The following is a 23309-nucleotide window of genomic DNA, read 5'->3' on the forward strand; positions in this document are numbered from 1 at the left end:
CTGACAATTTAATCGGCAGCATGGATGAAACAAAATTAATAATCGGCGTGATCATCATTTTGAGAGTTTGGAGGCGACCCCTCCAAGAAATATGTTTCGGAGACCATGTATCCAAAAGACAACGCACTTTAAGTATAGTCTGGGATTCATTGTAGGCAGCAGTGGTAGACAGAGTAGAACAAAAATAAATTCCTAAGTATTTCAAGTGTGTAGACTGCCACTTAAAACCCGCTGATCCCATATGAGAGGGGAAACAATAGGCATTCAAAGGGAACATTTCCGTCTTGTCTTTATTTAGGGTATACCCTGAAACCGAAGAGAATAGGGAAATGATGTTAGAAATAGCAGGGATTGCCAAAGCGATATCATCTGAAAAAATAAGAACATCATCTGCGTATGCAGCAGTTTTAATACAGTGACGGCTAAAAGAAAAACCCTTGATATCAGGGTGTAGGTCAATCAAACGAAGAAGAGGATCAATAGATAATAAAAATAAGAGCGGGGATAAGGGACATCCCTGTCGAGTACCCTGACTAAGATTGAAAAAAGAGGACGTAGCGCCATTAACTCTAATGTTAGCTTTGGGTTGAGAATATAAGGACATTATCATATTAATGAAAGAGTCGCCAAGATTGTGCGCGCATAAAACAGCACGAAGAAACGGCCAAGAGACCTTGTCGAAGGCCTTTTCCGCATCAAGGGCCAAGGCCGCGGCAGGAAGTTGAGACCGTTTAGCAGCACCGAGAATATAACAGTGCGTATATTGTCTCGCGCAAGACGGCCCTTCACAAAACCAGTTTGGGAAGGATGAACAAGAAGAGAGACAAGGGATTCTAGTCTTTTGGCCAGGATTTTAGCAAAAATCTTTGCTTCCATGTTAAGGAGAGAAATAGGTCGGAAGTTTTTGGGATCCGAATGGTCTTTCCCCTCTTTCGGGATCACTACTATAGTAGCTTCAGCGGCCGTACCAGAGACACACCCATCTTTAATAAAAGAATCAAAGACAGATTTTAATTTGGGGACAAGCGTAGGGAGAAAAGTTTTATAAAATAAGATTGGCTAACCATCAGGACCTGGAGCTTTGCCAGAACGAGTAGCTTTAATCGCAGACTCGATTTCGTCGGGGGAAATAGGTTTATTTAAAAAAGAGCGATCAGCATCAGAGACCGACTGAATCGGAACCGATTTTAAAAAAGCTTGACACTGGTCAAAAGAGGATTGATTAGAAGGAGTATACAACTTATTATAAAAGTCGCGAAAAACTTCAAGTATTTCTTGTGTTTGAAATTTCTTAGAGCCGGCGTGGTCAGTAATAGAAGAGATCTGCGAGGATTTAAAAGAGAAATCCTGAAATTTTAATGTAGCCTCCAAGATTTTCCCAGCTCGATTTTTTTTTTTTTTTTTAACAACAACTTCTTTGATTTTTGAGCTTGTACCCCAATATGGGCTCTTTTAGTAACAATGGTATTATATTTGTATTTAAGTAACTTTATTTGCTGTAAACAAGTTGGATCCTTAGATTGCCTAAAGGAAGCTTCCAGAGACTTTATTTCAGAAGACAAGACCGTAAGTTCCTTTTTAATATCCGAATTACGTTTGGACATACATTTAATGACTTGCCCACGGAAAGTACATTTAAAGGAGTCCCATAGAACAATTGGGGAAGAGACAGAGCCTTCGTTCTTATGAAAAAAGGTATCTATAGCTTTAGCGAATTCATCAACCTGAGAAGAGTCATGTAAAACTTCGGTATTCAATCTCCACGAACGAGCGCGTGATTTAGGGGCAAAAGATGATAGCGTAAAAGTGACCGCAGCATGATCAGAGATTAAAATAGGATGTATAAGCGGAGAAGAAGAAGATGAAACAAGAGAAGAATGAACTAAGAGATAGTCAATACGAGAGAAGAAAGAGTGAGGCGAAGAGAAGAAAGAGAAATCGCTACCAGTGGGATTATGAAGGCGCCAAATATCCTGAAGATGAGTAATGGAGCACATGTTAAGCATTTGTTTGTGGGATTTAGGAGGACAAAACTGAAATGCAGAATTCCTGTCTAAAAGAGGGTCCATTGGTAAATTAAAATCACCACCAACAATAAGATTACCAGAGTGTGGGATGTCATTCAATTTTTTAGTAACCGATTTCCAAAAGGACGGATCATCAACATTAGGTGCATAAATATTCATCACAAACAAATCATGTTGGCCATCCGACAATTTAGATAACAACCAACGACCCTCAGAGTCATGCTCAGAAGAAAGTAGCGATAAACCAGAATTCTTTGAAACTAGCGTAATAACTCCATTTCGTTTACCCAGGGCATCAGAGCAGCAAACATCCGTAACCCATTCCTTCCTCAAAAACAACGCTTCTTTGTTAGTGACCTTGGTCTCTTGAAAAAGAACCAAATCAGAAGACAGGGATTTACAATAATCTAAAATTTTCGTCCTCTTCACCGGATGATTTAAACCCTTAACATTAAGGGATAATACATTTAAACCCGGCATGGAAAAACATAAAAATCGAAAAACAACAACATTGATGACAGAAAGGGACCAACGACACAACTACAAGGAGCCAAACATCAAACAAAAGGAACACCGTAGGAGCGTCCATTTGGGGAATCCAAGAAAAAGAGAAAGGAAGAAGAGAAGAAAAGAGAAAAGAAAGGAGGGAGAGAAGAAGCAGGAGGGAAGGCCTAAAAAAGACCAACATCATACTAGGGAGAACGTGGAAAGGCGAGTAAGGGACCCGTACTAGGCGAATAAATAATTGATAGCAATAGCCCCAAAGAAATATGGTAACCAGATAGCAGGAACAGGGGAACTGGTAACAAGCAAAAGTAGCATCGCAAAACTGCTTAATGTAAATAGTTAAACTATAGCTAAGAAAATATATAATCACATTTAGCTAACAGTCTGATGATGAGAGACATAGCTATAGTACCAAATAGAATTAGAACAATTTGTAAGAAACAATAAACATGAGGTAAATCATGAACACTAGATTACAGCATGAGAAACAAAATGTATATCCTAAAAAAAATAACTGTATATTTAATAACAATTTATAACTGTATATAATAACACTATGAATTTGACGTGGAAAAAGCAGGAATATACGGAAATGTGAGAAAAGAAAGGTAAAAAAAAAAAAACATCCGAAATAGTAAGAAAAAAGAAAGATAGAAAATGACGCATAGCAGAAAAAGCAATATAACCCTGTAAGAGATAAAGGGCAAGAGAAAAGAAAAGTGATACGAAGGAAAAAAAAAGACCGAAAACAAAGACAAAAAGAGCTAGTCAGTTATAGAATCAAAATAAAAGGCATGATGCAAAAGAAGAAAAATAAAGAAAGGAGAAAAAACAGGAAGCGGAATAAAAAAAGAAGAGCAATAGAACAATAGAGAAATAAGAAGAAGTACTTGTAGGAGGAGAACTATAAAAAGAAACGACCAAGTATAAATGCAAGGAAGAAAGCTAGAACAGAAATGAGTGTGGACACATGAAGAACAGAAAAATACCATTAACAGTCTTGGAAGTTAAGACCGACATATAAGCACAACCAGAGAGAGCAGAGAACCAGGCATACAGAAAAATATATCAATAAAAAAGAAGGAAATAGTTCAAGTGCCCGAGGCACCAGGAGTCTGCGAGGTCGCTTTCTGAATCTCCATCTCTATCTCCAGCTGGTTGTCCAGGAAAGTAGCTAGGTCAGCCGGCTCATCGAAAATTCTGGAACGTCCTTTATAGGTGATGCGGAACTTTGATGGACCAGAAAACAAAAAGGGAATACCCATCTCAGAAAGACGTTTCCGAAGATTTAGGAAGCCTTTCCTCCTTATAACGGTATCTCTGGCAAAGTCCTGAGAAATTGAGATCCGGTGTCCGTCCCAGATGACTTGTTTAGCTTTCCGCATATGAGAGAGAATCAGTTCAGTATGTTGATGCCGCAATGGCTTAAAAATGATTGCTCTTGGCTGGGTAGCCGTCTTAGATCGAAACGTTGGAACACGGTGTGCTCTTTCTATCTCAAAGTCTCTGTTGAATGAGATTTGTAAGGTGTCCGGAATCCAATGGGATAAGAACTCAATCATAGAGGAAGATGATTTCTCTGAATCTTCCGGCAAACCAAAAATGCGTAGGTTAGATCTACGATTACGGTCCTCCTGCTCAGTGAGATCCCTGCGCAATGCCGCCATTGAGCGCTCTAAGTCGTTGAGGGATCTGGATTGTTTTTGAATACCATCTTCAGCACAACTGATTCGTGATTCAGTAGCAGAAACACGAAGAGAGAGGGCTTTAAAATCATTCCTAATAGCAGACACCTCTACTTGTAATAAATCCGTGTTAGTTTTTGTTGACTGCGCAATATCATGTACTTCATTGAGGCGCGCAAGTATTGTGTCCAACGTGGAAGTGGTGTCCGACTGAGAAGACTCAGGTGTAGGAGACACTGACTTAAGTCTTTTTAACGACGCACCAGTATCTTTGGAGTCTTTGTTGGTCGAGGAACGACCCATATTTGCAGCCATGAAGAAACAGCCTCCAAAAGAAAGTATACAGTCACTTGAAAAGAGGAAGAGCTGCGCAGCCTGTATCAGAAAAGATATAGCACACTGAGCTCAATGGACGCTACTTAGTAATAGCGGCGGACTTATATGCAGGGCAAGTAAGTAGCAAAATAGTAAATAGCTACAATAAAGCAGGGGAGCACAGTAATGAGTTCGTAGAAAAAAAGAACTACACCTACATGAGAGAACTGCACTAAAAGAAACAGCGCGTGGACAGCTTAATTCCCAGCCAAGCAGCAAGAAAATAACAGAAAAAAAATAATAAATGTTACCAATTGCAGGCATCAAAGACGAAACGCCCTGGACAGCACCTTTCATCTGTAAAATTGTAGCAAAAGCGGCGCTTCTGAGGAGAAAACTGCAGCAGTGTCACGAGCGGTAAAATGGCGGCTGTCCGTGAGGAAAAACGAGCGTCTCAGGAGCGTGAAATAGAAGTCATGCCGCCGGTGTCCAAAACATCAAAAAAAAAACATCAAGCAGCTCCCTGCATGGTCCGCTGCTGAAGTCTGCCTTTTCCGCCGAGAAAATCGCTCGACGGGCCGAACTCGCCTCGGAGCTCAAGCGCGACACGCCATGTAGAAGCGGCGCGCAAGCCACGCTCCCAGTATCCCTCAAAGTCCTAAACGTAACTGCTCGTAGTCCTATGCTTTAGCTAGGCCTTTCTTTCTTACCAAGGACAGTTGTCCTTCACAGGGCGCACCAAAGGACATATAGGCATTCACCAGTCCCACCACAGCACACCCGTCTCAGCAAGTGCTGGCTGTAGTGCATTCTCGGCTTCAGCTATCCACTGCCAGCATCGGCCTGGCAATTAACTTCAAACTCCACAGTATCACTTTTTACACGGACAGCTGTTGAACACTCCCTAAACGTACGACGTAAACACTGTAACATGATCCCATCTGTCACTAAACCGTACACACGGAGGATCAGCCCAGGCATAACCTGGCCCCTCTCAACACACTGAACATACACACTAGGCACGTGTACACAAAGGGCCCATTTAGGAAACCAGTCTTCCTTGTTTCCCTTTAAAAAGATCTCAATTTATATTCGCTGAAACTACGACCACCCCCCTCAGCCCCTTACTTGCAGGATTCTTAAAGGTAACACCCCATCATCCGTGCTATTCAACCCCGTGCATGACATCTCTGTGAGCTTTCACCTCACTGTCACCTCTCACTGTGTTGTAGTTCACTATTTGTGTGGATTACACCCATTTGTTATTGATTGCCACTTTGCAGTCCTGCGTCACAAGAATACACCAGTGGATTCCTTCTGCTTTTCAGAAACTAGAATTCCCTCACTTAAACCGTGGCTCATTCATGCTTCTTCACTAGGCAGTGCACCACTTGCAAGCGACCCAAGCCACTCTAAATCTCAGCCTCCGTGTCCAGAGAGACATAATAAAGGTGCATTAAATATGCTTTTTGGAAAAAACAAGAAAGATTAATGTATTCATACCACAGAATAGGTTTTGTTTGCCATGTCATGCATGCATTAGTACTTTCAGACGTTAGTGGGGACACTACTACCATCTAATTATTTCACCTCTTATTTTGCTAAAAGGGCATCGCACTTCATTATCATTAGGGTAAAGGGAATCTGACAGCGTTACCCTTTGGCTGGCCACATGCTTTATCCCATGGCTACCAACGATGATCATATAATGTACTACCTATGCTGCACCACATTCAAACGACTCGTATGCATATACGAACATCTTAAAATAGCCCCTGGGTCCGCATTTAACCAAAGCAAATATGCTACCAGTAAAAATTAAATGGAAAAAAAAGCCAAGACCAATTTTTCACTCGATGCCTAAAACTTTTACTTACATTTAAGTGTGGGGTGGGGCACTCTTTACGGAGATATATTGGCTAGGTTAAAACAGCGCATGTCTCTTCCCCCCCCCCCCCTCACCCTCACTCACCCAGTCACCCTAACACCCCCTCACACACGCTCACTCGCCCTTACAGCCTCACACCCCTCACCCTCACAACCCTCTCACCCTCACACCCTCACACACCACCCCATCACTCGGGGACACCACCGCATCACTCGGGGACACCACCACATCACTCGGGGACAAAACCTCTCGTCACTCGGGGACACCACCACTCGTCACTCTGGGACACCACCACGTCACTCTGGGACACCACCACGTCACTCTGGGACACCACCACGTCACTCTGGGACACCACCACGTCACTCATCACTCGGGGACACCACGTCACTCATCACTCGGGGACACCACCACTCATCACTCGGGGACACCACCACTCATCACTCTGGGACACCACCACTCATCACTCTGGGACACCACCACCACGTCACTCTGGGCACCACCACCACTCGTCACTCTGGGACACCACTACCACTCATCACTCTGGGACACCACCACTCATCACTCTGGGACACCACCACATCAGCTAACCATTCACAAACAATGTTTATATACCAATTGCAAATAAAAAAAAAAGTAATGCAAAGCATTGTTGTTAGACCTGACATCATTGGCTTGAGTCTCTCCTCCATTTTTTCTGTTTTGCCTCTACTGTTTTACGATGTTTTGCTGGTATATGCTTTGGGCGCCGTGTCACTGCTGATCAGTGCCATAGCGCAAGTGCTCCCTATGTTAAATTGATGTATCTATTGTATCCATGTTTGGCTTATTTGGTTTACTATCAGTCCCTCGTCTAGTGCACCCAGAGTGCCGGGGCTTGTAAACGCAAATGCCGCTTGTGGGCTTGCAGCACGTGTTGTGCCACCCACAGGAGCAGCCTCGTAAAAGAATGTCTACGGGTCGGTCATTGCGAGACCCACGTGCAGCCTAGTGCTGTCACGCAGGCTGCGCAAGTATACCTACTTGCCAGCCCTCCAAACCTTCCCTTGGCTTCATGTTAGTCGCCCCTATGGTAGGCCTTCGGGCAGGGTGCATTGTAAGTCTGAGGTAGGACACGCCTGACCAAGTTGGCATGTCCTGATAGTGAATTACCGCCATCTTGGTCCTTCACTATTGCGAGGTAGCCTGCTCTCCATTGATTAGAATGGGCCGCCGGGATTATTAGTACTATGATCCTCGCTGGCTCAGAGAGCATGGTGCAATGTCGAGTTTGGTATCCCTGAACTCGGGGTTTAATTACGCATCCGTTGGTGTGGATGGTTTTTGGACTCTGGGTTCGAAAATAGCACTTTTAGAAGGTGTCTATTTTCTTGTCTAACCATATCTGGTCTCTGCTGGTTTTGCGTGTGTGTGACAGGAGCTGGGTGGCTCCCCAGGTCTGGATGAGTCAGTGTGGGATGAGTGGGACAGTTACGTTGAGAGTAGGGGGAGAGTAGTTGTTGATAGCCTGCCTTGCCTGATACAATGCCGGCTCCACCTCCTGCCAAGCGGCTGATGGCTCTGTGCCTGCCATGGACGATCCTAGCCCCACCTCCTGCCAGGTGGCCGATAGCTCTGCTCCTGCCAGTGTCAATGCTGGCTCCACCTCCTGCTGGGCGTCTGAGGACCCAGCCCTGCTCAGTGAATAGGCCAGGTGCTTCTGCCTGGCTCCACCCACAACGGACCCAGGATGTTGGGAAACCCCCGGCATGGACAAAGGGATCAAAGACGAAAAGGGGTATAAGAGTAGGACCCCTGAACCAAGAATTTAGATCACTTCTGACAAGGAACCCTGTAACCAAGGACAAGAGGCCTGCTGATCTAAGGACTGCCTACCCCTTCTGCCAAGTGTGCTGTTGTTGGGGGAATCCTGCAGTGCTTCTTTATTTTTGCCAAGGAACCAGGAGAGAGGAACTGTGTGTGTACTCTCACGCTTGCTAAGAAAATCTCCAAGGACTGGAAGAGTGCCAGTCTCCTGCTGAAGTCACAGGGCTAAAGGACTTCATCTGCTTAAAGTGCTATTTTGCTGGAACCGTGAATCCAGCACCTCTGAAAGAGTCAGTAATCACGACAACCGAACGCTAGGCCCAACCGACGCCAGCAGCAACGCCAGTGAGTGGGAGTACGGCTCTAGCTCCAGAGGACCTCGTGTCTGCACCGCTGCTGATCGCATCACCTGTGTGCCTTTCGACGCCGTGAGCGCTGCTCCCTCTGTGCAACCGCATCATCAACGACGACGCCTGCTGAGGCCGGATCGACACCGAAGACGCGACGCCGGATTGCTCGACGCCGCTGCTCATCGTGTGCTTCATTTTCCTAAGGTACTGTGTTGTTGGGGGTCCGTGTGACTCCAGGCTTGACGTAGTGCTCCTCGCGGTCGACGCCGAACCTTTGGATTAACTTTGCCTTGACGTCGTGTAGCCCCCGTGTGGGTTACCCTGTTGCTAAGAACTGCATTGCCAAGAAGAAGATTTGCTTTGATACTAAGAACTTTGTGCTAAAGAAGAAACTACCTTTGAACTATCCTTTTTCCCTTCCCAACGTATTTATTCGATTGTGTACAGTTTTGTCGTTATCTGGTCTTGTGCTAAGCCTTATATAAAAATACTTTTATAATACTACTGTGTCGTGTCCATTTGTAGTGCATTCACGGTATTACTGTATGTGGTCATAATTGCTTAACGCACAGCCTCTGAGATAAGCCTGTTCTGCTCTGCCAAGCTACCAAGGGGGTGAGCAGGGGTTATCAAAGGGTGTGATCCCCTTGCCCTGACTAGAAAAGGAGCGTCCCTATTTGTCAGAAGTGTATACCTCTGCCAACTAGAGACAGCCGGTTCTAACAATTGTCATTTACAATGCCAGTAACTCAAACTTTATTGCTGCGAGACCTATTGCATTGTAAATGCTTGTTTTATATAGTCTGAAAGTGTGTGTCTGGGTGTGTATTTTTGTTATTTTCTTATTTCGGAAAAAAAGCATCTTTTCTTAAACCTTTATGCCTATACAGGACTTTGTTGGAATAGTTTTTTCTTGTTTTGAAGCACAGACTTTTTTTTCTCACACAATTACAATGCTTTTTAATATGTGATCAATCCAAAGTGTACAAGATACTGATTTAAATTTTGCTAAAAAAAAAAACACTTGATGCGCCGTGGTTAACATATTTGATGACTTCTAACTAGGTGATGCAGAAGGCGGCACTAAGTGTGTGGACTTTGTGCAGCCGGGTCACCTCTGTGAACTTTGCGGCCATGTTTCTGTGTGTTGTGCCCATGCTTCTGTGTGTTGTGCCCATGCAGCCAGGAGAGAGACACTCCTCACCTCCAATCCTCTGGATCTCGATGAGTTCTCCAGACTTACTCCAGCCGCTGTCTCGTGCAACAGAGCCATCGAGGGAACACCCCTTAAGCAAGCAGGGACAATTAATCTAGTCAGCAGGGAAACTCACTTGAGAATTAAGCAGGATTTCACATTTTTTGTAGTATATTAAAATGCGCGCTAATTACTGTCAAAATTGCAAAGGTAAACATCAGAGAGGAAAAGGAGAAAAATCGTATTTCCTTAAACCTTAATGCCTATACATGACTTTGTTGGAATTGTTTTTTCTTTTTTAAGCACACTTTTTTTTTCTCACACAATTACAATGCTTTTTAATACGTGATAAATACAAAGTGTACAAGATACTGATTTAAATTTTGCTAAAAAAAACACTTGATGCGCTGTGGTTAACATATTTGATTACTTATAATGAGGTGATGCAGAAGGCGGCTTTAGGGCTCATGCTTTCACCTTTCTATAGCTCCTCCCTTCTCGACGTGCACTAGAGGGATGTTTGCATAACTTCAGATTTCGAGATCGATGCGTGACTAAGGTGCTCCACACCCCAGTGCCGATGTACATGTTTTGCCACTGCGGTGCGCCCCACTGCTGACACGCCACTGCGGTGTGCCCCACTGCTGACACGCCACTGCGGTGTGCCCCACTGCTGACACGCCACTGCGGTGTGCCCCACTGCTGACACGCCACTGCGGTGTGCCCCACTGCTGACACGCCACTGCGGTGTGCCCCACTGCTGACACGCCACTGCTGTGCTCCCCACTGCTGACACGCCACTGCTGTGCTCCCCACTGCTGACACGCCACTGCTGTGCGCCCCACTCCTGACACGCCACTGCTGTGCGCCCCACACGCCACTGCTGTGCGCCTCACTGCTGGCACGCCACTGCTGTGCGCCTCACTGCTGACATGCTTTTACCACGCATACATTTACAACGAAATTCGTTGTAAATGCATGAATGGTAAAAGCATGTTTTTTTATGTTTGGATAAGGTAAGTATGGGTATAGGGGCATATGTTTTGGGGTACTGAGGTATATGTTTGGGGTGTTTGGGTATTTTAAGGGTTCAGATATAGTTTTGGGTTATGGGGTACAAGGGTAGTTTTAGGGTTTAGGGATAGGTATGGGTTTTGGGGTGGAGGGGTATTTTTAGGTTTCAGGGCTAAGTTTTGGGGTATTTTTAGGGTTATGGGGTAGATTTGGGTTTTGGGGTACAGGGGTATATTAAGGGTTCAGGGCTAGGTTTGGGGTACAGGGGTATTTTTAGGGTTCAGGTCTAGGTTTGGGTTTTGGGGTACAGGGGTATTTTTAGGGTTCAGGGCTAGGTTTAAGTTTTGGGGTACAGGGTATATTTATATGGTTAAGATGGGTTAATGTTTAAGGGAAGTTAATGTTTTGTGGAGAAGTGTGGCTCAATGGTTAGAGCGGCAGACCTTGATGCAGAACGCTGGCCAGGGACCAGGGTTCGATTCCCGCATCGGCGGGATCGGGCTTAAATTCCTCTGACCGGATATTCTCGCCTCAGTGCCGAATCTAAGCATGGGCCCCACGCTGCAACTCTGGGCAATAGCTTGCTTAGTCTCCACAGCGGCCCCCGATGCACAAGGGATGCCTGGTTTCACCATGGGATGCCCAGGAGTGGACACCCCACAAGGAAAAGCCAGGAGGGGTTCCCTTGTGGTAGGAGTACAAGCGCCGGGATACTTACGGGTGACTGTTCGCGCTATACAAATACAACACACACAAGGGTGTTGGGGTATTTTAAGGAGTAAGGGTGGGTTATGATGAGTTCAGGGGTATTTAAAGGGAGCAGGGTAAACACCCGGAGCTGGAATGTACAGAACCTGGGAATAAAAAACAATGAAATATTGGGCACAACGCTCGCTTTTTTTTCCCGTAATCCCGCGCCCCGCACACGCCCCCCCCAGCACACGCCCACAGCACACGCCCAAAGCACACGATATGAGACATGGCATGAAGGGCAGAGCGTACCACAGCGTTTGTCACGCCCCCAGCACAATGCAGACACGCCCACAAGGGACTTCTTTGCTGGCATGGTTCTTTTACCTTTTAAATGTATGTGGTGGGCGTCTGCATAGCCTATGTCCTTCTGCTGTCACTGCCCTTTCCAATGCTGTATTGGGTGTTGTGATTGGTGCTGTGGTTCCTGAGATTACCCGCCTCAAATGTTTGCGCTCTCTCTTTATTATATTAGTATGGATGAGCTGGATGAATCCCTAGTTTAAACTGGAGTTGACTTCCCATACGTTGGGCTCAGGGGTCTGCCCGTCTTGCTTTATGCAGACGACGCCGTCGTCATGGCCAGAACTGCAAGAGGGCTGCAGTCTTTACTGAATGCTTTTCGTAGCTTTATGGCTGATCGCGACCTAGCCATCAAGAACACCAAATCTTACGTCATGCAGGTGGGGTCGCGTCCCAAGAAACAGTACTCGTTCGTGGTGAATGCAGAGAAGGTGGCCCTGTCTTCAACATTCTCTTACCTGGGAGTTCTATTTGATGAGCAGTTAAAATGGGGACCATTGTTGCAAAGGAAAAGAGGGGAGATAACACAGGCGAATACTGCTATCTTCAAATTCACAACGAAAATGGGCAAGCGACCAGTGGCCGCATTGTTGAAGATGTATCAGGCGAAAAGCGTTACATTAGGTAGCTCCGGTAGTGAGCTATGGGGGTATGTAGCAGCCGAGGACATTGAGGTGGCTGAGAACAACTCTCTAAAACAGCTTCTTGGGGTACCCAAAGGAACCTCTAATCTAATAGCTCATGAAGAAACTGGACTGCCCTTCATTGACGATACCATAGCACTAAGGCCCTTATTATTCTGGCTCAAGTGTTGGTTAAACAAAGAATTGTTTCTCAACCATCAGTTACTAAAAGAAGTCTTGTCCTTGGACCATATGCTTAATATCCCTTGGCTAAAGTTTTAAAGGAGCTGGGGCGTCCGGACCTCTTTTTAAATCCAGACGTGATTGTTGCCACTGATGTGGAGTTTGTAAAAAAATATTTTATACAAATGAGAAATTGTAATCAAGATGAGGTGGATTTGGTAAAAGCCAGCATCCATAAATTTGTGATGCTCAAAACCGCACCATTACTGGAGCCATATTACTCATGGCCCATATCAACCCACGAGCAGTTTCTGTTAACAAGGTTTCGGCTGGATTATTTTCATCTTTTATTAGCTGTTCTGAAGGGATCCCATAGAGGTCAGGTGCGATCTCCCTGTGGCTGCGACAGTGTGTCTCCACAGGATCTGGTGCACTTTTTGTTTTTCTGTTCACTCTATGATGTTCGCCAGAGGTTTTTTTTAAAGCCCCTTTTAAAAACGATGAATTTTACCCAGGTCCGCCCAGCCCTTTGCTACTTACAAATTTTAAAGCCCGAAAGAACTTTGTGATTGGTTTCTTGAAATCCGCACTGAAATCCAGAAACTGAATGGAGAATTAACAGATTCACAAATTATCGTCACCGTCCTTGTAGCTTCCTCTTAAGTTTATATGTATCTTTTGGGTGACTGTTTTTATTTTATACTCTTTTATCTCTCATTGGAATTAATTTTGTATGGATTATGATCATGGTTACTGTATATTTAACGTGTTTTATATTAATTGTTGTAATGTCGCTTTTATGGTTTTCACATCTGTAAAACCGGATAAAGTATTTTGATACTGATACTGGTATGTTGTGTTTGGTGTGTGGACACATTTAAGCATTGCCTTCTCTAGGACATTTAGTCTGCAGATTACAATAAGAAAGTGGTGACGTTTCATCAGTTGTGATCTGAAGAACTTTGAGAGCAGGTGTGTTTTTGGGGAAAAGTGTTGGGCTGCTACTACAGCTAATAATTCCTTTCTAGTTTCCGAATGCTTATGTTGGGTGTTTTCCCTCTGTCATAATGGGTTCTTATGAAATTGCCTGCGTGGGAAGAGTGGGATTCTGGGGACAGCGAGGAGTCTGAGGTTTAAGGAATAGAAAGATACAAGGCAAATAGTAGATTTGAAAGATTCACTTTTCCGTGAAAAACTGTTGCATGGTACTTGGCTACATGAAGGTATGTAGAGTAGAGCTCTAGGGACATATGTAGAAAGCAGTTTAATTGTCACGGTTCGATTTTTGTTTTTAATCTTTACCGAAAAGTTTGGAGTTAGATATTCAAAATCAATGGCTGCTACACATCTGTCTTGCATAGCAGTTGCTTTTAAGTGTTAAAATGTCTCTTCCAGTTTTCTACGCAGTTTTGCTATGGCAATACAAACGGAAGTGCCCTGGGAGATGTATAGTTGTGTTAGCAACCGGCATGGGTTTAAACCAAGGCTGATGTCTACAAGGAAGGCTTTAATAAATTGTAATTGTGTTTTCTGCCTTCCCACCTATGAACCGGTCTCTTGAGTCATATCCCATGTGCATTAGGACATCAAGGCTTTTGTCTTAGCAGACTGCTGTGAATGTGCTTGTTACAGACTAGGCCTTAATTATGCCTTATCCCAAGTGCCTATTACAGCGGGTGGTTAAAAGAAAGGCTGCTTTCATGTAAAGAACACTGCTGAGATGTGCTATTCATATTATCGCCTATTAGCAAAAAGAGATGCAGTGAGCCGAAAACTAATTGGCCCCTGGAGTGCCGGGAAGTAAGCGTACAAGTAGGAGATAGATGAGTAAAGCGTGTGTTGTAGATATGTTAAGAACAAAACAGTGCATTTTACTGATTTGTGTGTAAAAGTGGATTTGTTTGGAAAAAACTGAGTTTGACATTTCTGCTCTTCTCTTTAGGTTTTTTGCACTGACCTCGCTCAGAATAGTATTTTTGATCACATTTGGACTAATATTGGTTGTTTGTGTGGATCAGTGGAAGAACAAAATATGGCCTGAATGCAGAGGTAAGTGTTTGGTCGTTTTCCAGTACTAGGTTATTTTATGCTGTGCACCTTGTCACAATTAGACCATTTTATATGGATGTTTCTAGGCCATTACAATTTTTAATATATAAAAAACATAAATTATCATTAATCAGCTTACAGTTATCACTAAATTCATAACCGAAAAATATGCAGAAATTCATACAGCCAAGAGTATTACCTATATATAACCCATGCCGTACACCTAAACATTCCTGGTCCATAACTTAATTCACTTAACTGTAAACACAATTAAATTTATGGCGAGCCAAGACAAAAAGAGTGCAAGAATGATATCCAATCAGGCTGTTTTGAATGATGGAAATGATCAGAGACCGCATCTTTTAATTTCTTTCCAACGTCGTCTTTTTCCCCATAAGAGCTCACATTTCGACTGCAAGTTACTCATATTCCACTTTTCAACTGCTGATCGCTTTTATGATTTCTACAGTTTTAGTCTGCGCTTTTTTTTGCAACCACCATTACCTTATTTATACCTGCACTCATGTCACCACTGAGTAAAGTTTTTAAGTAAAATTTTCAAAAGTTGAAACTCCGTATCCGGTATGTGACTCAATCTGCCCAAAACTTCCATCAAGAAGGATTCCAGCCTCGCAAGTATTAACTATTTTAGTGCGTTTGAGGGAGGCGTCCGTACTTGGGGAAAACACACTGTCACAGATCAAATTAATGGATTGGGGGGGATCCCGGTGATACACAGCATGTCCAGGACATGTTCAAATACATATTCAAATATTTGGGGATTTGTATATATAGGGATGAAGAGCTCCTAATCAGAGAAATTATGGGGAAGACTGTGGCCTTGGTGAGGTCTTCAATGTCGTTCTAGAGAAGGCTCCTTTGGGTAGGGTTGCAATACTGTGGATGATAGTTCTAACACGCCTATTATATTTTTTGCCAAGGCAGTATCCGTGGTCTTGAGGGTTTTTTTAATAGAATTGTACTGATTGTTTTCTGACTTTTAGTGGAATGGTTGGAGGAAATGGATGTCAATGGCCATAATGATGTTATAATTACCCGAGGAGATTATGGGGCTGCCTAATAGGAAGATATTACTTGGCAGCACAATTAATGCGGCCAATGAGATGGCGGAGTGACACAAATGGGCATGAGACTTGGGAAGTGGCGGCAGGTGTGATGAGAAAATCCGTAGTGGTGGTGCTACAGACTTCAGTATGTGGATCATGGGCTCACTCACCATTAAAATGACATTTTGGCCGCACAAGATGCGCATTGGGTTATACCGCACCAAGAAAGAACCCTCCGGCACTAAAAATACAAAACAGGCCAGTTACTGCTAGGGAATTTAGAGCATCTTGGCCTTTGTGTTCTGAATGGTCACTTTGCCCCAGACAAACCAACTGGGCTCTAATATCATTCCAAAACAGGAAAATCCTTGATTGATTATACCTAGCAGAGCCTCCCCCTAATTCAGTATGTAATCTCATTTGGACTTGGTAGGAGAATATAGGGTGACCATCGTCCTCCGGAGATAGCTCTGTCAATTGCCTTTGGAGAACACGAGGTTTCTGCAGATCTTCCTGGGTGTACTTTTTATCAGGGAATTTTCATTCAGGGAGCCCAGTCTATTCCATGCTCAGTGTTTTGTGTGTGGAACCCTGAAAGTTGAAATCTTGACTGAGGCTTAGCAACACAGTGCTGATGAGGACAAAGAGCCTGCAAGGTGTAGCTGGGAGGCTATTCAATGTACCACGGCTATCCGCTGTACAGGCCCCAGTAATGCTAAGCAACAGAGGAACAGATTGGTCACCACTGAGTACGCAGTGCTCAACAGCCCCTATGCTTATTGGGACTTCAAGCTTTGAATTAGCCCATAGGCATCCAGAGACTAATTTCTTAGGGGTGCCGAAAAGGGGCCCAGAGTCTGAACAGGATCCCACGGGTTATCTACACCCACCTACTGGGCAAAACAATTATCCCCACTGTTTAATTTCAGTGCAAGCTGTGATCTTGTCCCAACTTCATTGAGCGGCTCAATTATCTCTCCCATATACAGAAGGGAAGAGAAAAGAAACCCAGAAAAGTATTGTCTTGTGGCCTTATTGGACAATGAGGCCAAATACTTTACAGGGATCTTGTTGGAAGAATTACAGCTATGGGCTGCGGAAAACGCCATAATCCCTGTGAATCAAACCAACTTCACTAAGCATATAGGGACAGCAACTAACATCATGGCCCCCTTCTTGCTGAATTACTTTGCAACGACATATAAACAGCTGTTGTAGCTAAACTTTATAGACTACAATCTGATTTTGACAGGGTAGACCAGTGGAAACTATGGGGAAAACTATCAGAATGGAACATCCCTGCCGGACTTCAAAGGGCAATACATATGCTTCATTTAAACATGTGAATTTGTGTTAAGTTGGGGGTATGGCTCCCACTGTTCCAGGGTCATTCAAACACAGGGCTCAAAGCAGGGTTGTATGCTGGCTCCGACCTGCTGGTCCGACCCTATTCATTCTATTCCTTGCTGATCTCCCTCTGACCCTAAATATCTTAAATTACCACGCCTCAAAACTGGGTGGTACTTAACTTTTTCATCCATTCTCTGCAAACAACCAAGTGCTAGTCAGCAGGACCAGGGTGGGGCTGAAACGGCTCTTGGATTTCTCTCTGGTACACTCCATGATGAATGGTCTGACTATAAACATAAAGTCTAAAACTCTAGCACTCCACGGAAAAAGATCGAACAACCATTCCTGTTTTTTTTGTGGGGATAAGGTAGAGCCGGTCAACGCCTATGGGTACCTCCGAGTGCCATTTAATAACAGTGGTAGGTTTACCACCCACTTGGAAGAAATTACAGGGAAATATAATTCTGTGGCTGTTGGGCTACAGTCTCTGCACAGGAAGCCGAATGGGCCATTGTTAATCCCATTCTTACATGTGGCTCAAGCCAAGGTTCTCCCCACTCTGACATATGGGAGCGAGGTCTTGAAGGGCCGGGACAATATCACTTTGAACAACACAGTAACGAAAATCTACCGGTCCATTTTTCATCTGCCAGTGTACTCGTGCCCTGTAGAAATTAGGTTTGAGTTTGGCTTAGTAAAGCCTGGCATCTGTCTCTAACCACCCTAGGCCTCTCTTCAGCTAGGAGAACTCCAAATGCGAACGGAATCCAACACCAAAGCCCTATCCCTTCTGGAGGATAAAGCAGTACTGGCTAGGTGCAGCCATGTATGGCTAACACTCAGTAACTATAAGACGCAATAACTCCAAGTTCTCTAACTGTACCTTACATCAACCAGATGAAGGAAAAGTTCCTAAAATACAGACTTGGGGGTTCTGCCTTTTCTAAAACATTATTTTCCCCATGGAGAAGAACGGAAGGCCAGGGAAACTGCAGGTTATGTGGTCAAGGCTTTTCAGTGCAAACTACAGTGGAAAATCACTGTGTACTTTACGTATGAAATTCAACATAAAAGGAATAAGGACATGCAGAGAGGTGGTAGTAGCATGCTTTATTCCAACTGATCTCCGACTGAACTGTGCATTGGCAAAACTTCTCCAGAGGGTGGAAAAAAGGGTGCTGGCCAAAGAACGGGATGAAGTTGTGAAAGACCCATGAATATGCTGCATCTTACCCGGCGAGGGGTGGGCTGGGGGGAGCGTGCTACTGGCAAGGCCTCATACTAACACTTTACATTGTTCTTTATTTCCCCAGCACTTGTGTACAACTGCATTTTTTCCTTGGGCCATTCCAATTGCACTGCTTCTGCCATCTTTGTGTCCTGAGCATATTGAGTGTGTTTATGGTATTTTAAGTATGCTTTTATTGAGTGGTTATGCCTATCTAGATCTTATTTTAACAGGGAATAGGCTGACCATGCACTGTTTTAATGTTCTCATTTGATCTGGTCAGTTTAAGCCCCGCAAATGCATACATGTACCATAATGGTTCATAACATGGCAAACGGCTGGCCACATGTAATTTTTAATATTTTGTATTTTAATGTATTTTAGGTGCAGCAATGTATATATGTCTTGCAGTGGTTTTAATTAATCAAATGAAATATCAAATTGAAACGATCGTTCATTATGAACTATATTTGCTAGTCAATTACAATGTCCCAATCTTAAATTCCTACCTGCTACCGCAGTACTTGAGAGCCTAGTTCTTTGAAAATTAATTACACATTTAGTAATTTCTAATAAAAAAAACCTGAATATGTATGGCGTTAAACCGATGCCCCAAGAAGGCAGCCCATATCAGGACTCTACTGCAATTCCTAACTAGTTGTGAAGGGGATAGGACCAGGACTAGTAGCAGAATGGCCACGAAGGTACTTCTCCGCATTACAGAAAAAAATTACTTCTATATCCATCTGCTTTCATTTGATTTCATGTGCTCCTAAGACACATAAGTAATATCAATTAATCATGCAAAATGTATCATAACTTCCTGGATAAAGGTGCAAATTAGACTGACCTGACTTCATGCCTTCTACATTTTGATCAGGCTACTGTTGTATAGTGAAACAACTTTTTTTTCTGTAAGAATGAACAAAAGTTACAAATATAAGGATTTTGAAAATTAAATCTCTAAGTACATGTTGGCTGATTATTAATGAAATCTAGCTAGACAACTAACAATTACTTCTCAAGTGGCAGTTTAGAGGGCTGTACTTCAACAGATATACCCTCCATGTAAAAACTGGTGAAAGGCACGGGTAAATTTGCAACTGAAGTTCTAGATTACTATGTTTAGAAATTTAAAGCATCATGGTATCCTGACTCTGAGGGAGTCTAATTTAGGTTTCATTTCAGTTGATTCTAAGCCGCAACTGCCTACCACAAACGTACTATCTCTTTTTTTTTTTTTTACTTAACTTATCCTGGAATATCAGCGTACTAAAACTGTCAGAGAAAAATACTGACTGGCTGTTCAACATGTTTATAGATTTTATCACGTGCACTCATTTTTAAAAATAATCTATCCCATGTGACTGGTCTAAAGGTTCAACTGTATTTATGTAAATGTTATTTCTCCTAATAGTCATATTCAGGTACATCAATTCGCACAATCTTTTTATTAGACTACCCTTAACTATCCAAGTTAAGTTTGCTTCCCTACCATGCACATCTGAAAATAAATGTTTATTGTTTGTGGGTAATGTTTGAAAACGGCACATGCAAAACATTCATAAACCTCATTCCAACTGCAACTGTTAAATCCGCTGTATTTTCATTTATTTATATACTCCTGTTTCATTGAGCTTTTACATTTTTATCATTTTAGTTGCAAGACCTGACCAAGGTGCTCATGAGAGGTATGGAATTTTCATAACTAATGTTTTGAACTTATGTGATTGATATTGTAGATCTCATTATGTGAGGTAGATCTCATGATGTGAGTTAAATACATATGTAAAGCTATACATGCGTTTGAATAAAAATTAAAAGCAATCATGAGTATTCATTTGAATGCACAGTTAAAGACGTACAGTATATAGCTTCCTGATTTGTAGCATTTGGATTAGACTGTGACAGTTTTTGTTTATAACGTAATGAGAAGCAATAGTCTTTACCAGATGTATGTGATGGGTAAATATTTAGCAATTGTTTAAAATAAAAAATGAAAATAAAACCTACTGTTCTACACATTTGGTTATGTCAACAATGTCTGTGCAGGTGCCAAGCGGGTGCCTAGCTAACAGGGCGGAAGTACGGCAAAGCTAAGATGAGTACTTCTGTATGACTGTTGGCTCCTTTGCTCATACCTGTTACTTCCTTTTTTCTACAGGGTGTGCCATTTCGCTACCACCCCCCTCCCAAGACCCATGGTGCTTTAAATTTAACCGCCTTCTGTAAGGGCGTTTTTAATTTCTGATTCATTGTGATTGTCTATTTCTGCCCAACTACACTAAGCAGCTCAGCTGTCCTTTTTAAATACACAATCATGTGATAGCTTTAACAACCAAATGGGCATACCAACACATTTTTGCCTGTACTTTCTAGCATAATCACGCTATGAGACTCGTGTAGGGACATTTTGCCCTGCTTCTCCACAGCGGTAATGTTAATCCCTTATGAGCACGAGTTCACTCTTGACTTCACTCGTGTTCAGGATATGGCTACTACTCACAATAAGAGCACTCGAGCATGCTGTTTTTTACTCTACAACAACGGACATTGTAATATCTAATTGATTGTGTTCTTTCCCCCCCAGTTCTCTGTTTTGTCTGTTGTATGTGATTGTCTAACAGAATTCTCGGTTCCAGTCCAACACGATGGAATCTTGATACAGTGTTTTTCTTTTAACACTAGCAACCCCCGGCTAGGGTGGGCCCTTAGCACGCCCACACCACCGGGGTTCATCACAAACCTTTTTATGCACTTTAATTCACTGGTCCTGACGAGTGCCCGATATACCACTATGACATAGGCAGAAACATGTTGACCTCGCATTAGGATAAAACTGGACTCGTAATTTTGGTCCATTATCTCACACTTTTGTTTTTAATCCTTGTCCATTTGGCAAAACAAATAAATTATGTTTTTTGACACAATTGTGACATTTTTTAAACTCACTTAATTCTCACTTCACGCACAAAAAACCCAGCTCCGCAGTAACCTGGCGCTGCAGCACCCTAGGGTGGCATTCGGCCACTTCTGGTGGGGCCCGATGATGAAGCAGGTCACCAACCAGGTTGGTGAGTGGGGGCTTTCAAAACAACCTAATGAGGTTTCCTTAACAGTCAACTTGGACTTGGGGCTATGCTTCTTGCTTGCTCTTATTGTAGTCATTATTGGTGTGACGCTCCTCCTGTTCTTTTTGATTTCGCCTGAGGGGAATTAGAGCGCCTGGTTCCCTTCCTCTCTTGTTGTTACAAGCAATAAAGTCACAAAACCATGAATTTCCCTAGTTAATTTTCCTTTCATTGAGCTGCATTGCAGCGTTTTCTTTTAGGTCGAAGCCTATCAGACAGCGTAGCTGTCTGGTTAAGAAAAGACTTATTGGGGACGTTCTGAAAGCTTCCCTGGGAATGCTTTATTCCCATTGCTTACCATTGGCTTTGTGGTTTCTAACTCACATTTGCATGCTTTCTATCTGCTGGCTTTATGGCTTTATTTGTATTGGGCTGTCCAGCATGTCTTTGTCTCTCCCATGGAGCATAGCCTTTTTACCACTGCTCCTAGTGTTCTTCCAAAAGTGCTAGTGTTGTGTAAATAGCCCTTTAATTTTGTTCTTATCTTGTGACATTTGCTGGGCATTGGTGTGGTATTGCACTGCTATTACAGACAACACATTTGCAACTGTAATGAAATGACTATTACATTTGCACATCTAGTTTTACTGATAAAATTATACAATGCACAACATATAATGTGTGGAAATGGCATCACCTAGTGTATTGGTTAGTTTTGATCATATTAAAATTTGTTTCCACCATGCTTCAGAATTACAAAACAAATCTGCTCTGTTTGTGCTTTGCCAATTTGGATATATTCTAAATTAACACAGGTCATTTACAGAAATGAAACTTTTATTATATGCTTAGAATTTTATTTTTCCTTTCCTATCCCATGTATCCAGTAAGACTGGCACATACATTCTCTACATTTTGAAGTCTGAGAATGAAAAGTAAACACCGAGCTCCCTTGGAAGACCGAGACCTACAGTTGACATCTGTTTTTGAATGCACAGCAAATGTCACAAGATAAGAACAAAATCCTGGGTATGATTCCAACATGTTTGATATCAAACATGATAAGGTTTGTTAAAGCCAGTTTAGAGTTATTCATCGGGTAATGACGCATGGACATTCTACGTATCCCCATGAGAATAGACTGAAGGCTGTAGGGGTGTCCTGCTCATGCAGGGGCACCCTCATTCTTGGAACCGATCACCCTGCCTTCAGGATTGAAAGGTCTGCTTTAGGGGTGACTTGTAGGTTTTAAGTGCAGTGACCTTAGATATAGGGAACATATCTGTTGTAAGTGATGCTAGCACCAGCTTATACAGGCAGCAATGGCAGGCCTGTAGTTACAGTTTGAGTGGTCCCTCGTGTGTGCATAATACATGCTTCGACCCAAGGGGGTATCCCTGGTGGATCTATGCCCTGGGACCTTAGTATCATATACAGGGGACTGATAAGGGTACACCAGTGTCCAATCTGGGATGTACCCAAGTACTTACCATACAAAGTTAGGGGAGAAAGCACTGGGGTCCTGATTAGCAGGATCCAAGTCAGACTAGTCAGAAACAGCTTAACACCAAACAAAAAGTGGGGGTAACCATGAAAGCAGATCCTACACAACCCATGGGGCAAGGAAGGACTTTAAGTATTTCACTTCCATCATTCTGTCTAGCACCTTTGTTGCAAGGCACTGGAACTCAGCATGGTCCCTTCACAACAATTTTGCATTCCTGCTGACCCGTAATACCCTGTTAGAAATTCAGAGTAAAATGCAACTGTTGGGATCCTCTGTAACCTCCTCTCAGAATTTTGAAAGTTAAATGAAGATTTGCCATACACTGCATTTTTTTTAAATGGTTGTATGTGTGATCATTATGTACTGGCACCTGCTGGTACTATGGACAGGGCTG

The 23309-nt window shown here is 43.1% G+C and overlaps 1 protein-coding gene across 1 annotated transcript in view; it reads left to right on the forward strand.

Moving 5' to 3' along the window:
• RETREG3 (reticulophagy regulator family member 3) overlaps positions 1-23309 on the forward strand; it is a 318375-nt gene that overhangs the window by 22887 nt on the left and 272179 nt on the right. The window contains exons 2-3 of the mRNA XM_086924101.1: positions 14586-14692; positions 19998-20028. Of these exons, the coding sequence (XP_086780227.1) occupies positions 14586-14692; positions 19998-20028 (138 nt within the window). The remainder of the gene's footprint in view (positions 1-14585; positions 14693-19997; positions 20029-23309) is intronic.

This window comes from Lissotriton vulgaris, chromosome 5 (assembly GCF_964263255.1).
Source record: "Lissotriton vulgaris chromosome 5, aLisVul1.2, whole genome shotgun sequence".
Lineage (NCBI taxonomy): Eukaryota > Metazoa > Chordata > Amphibia > Caudata > Salamandridae > Lissotriton > Lissotriton vulgaris.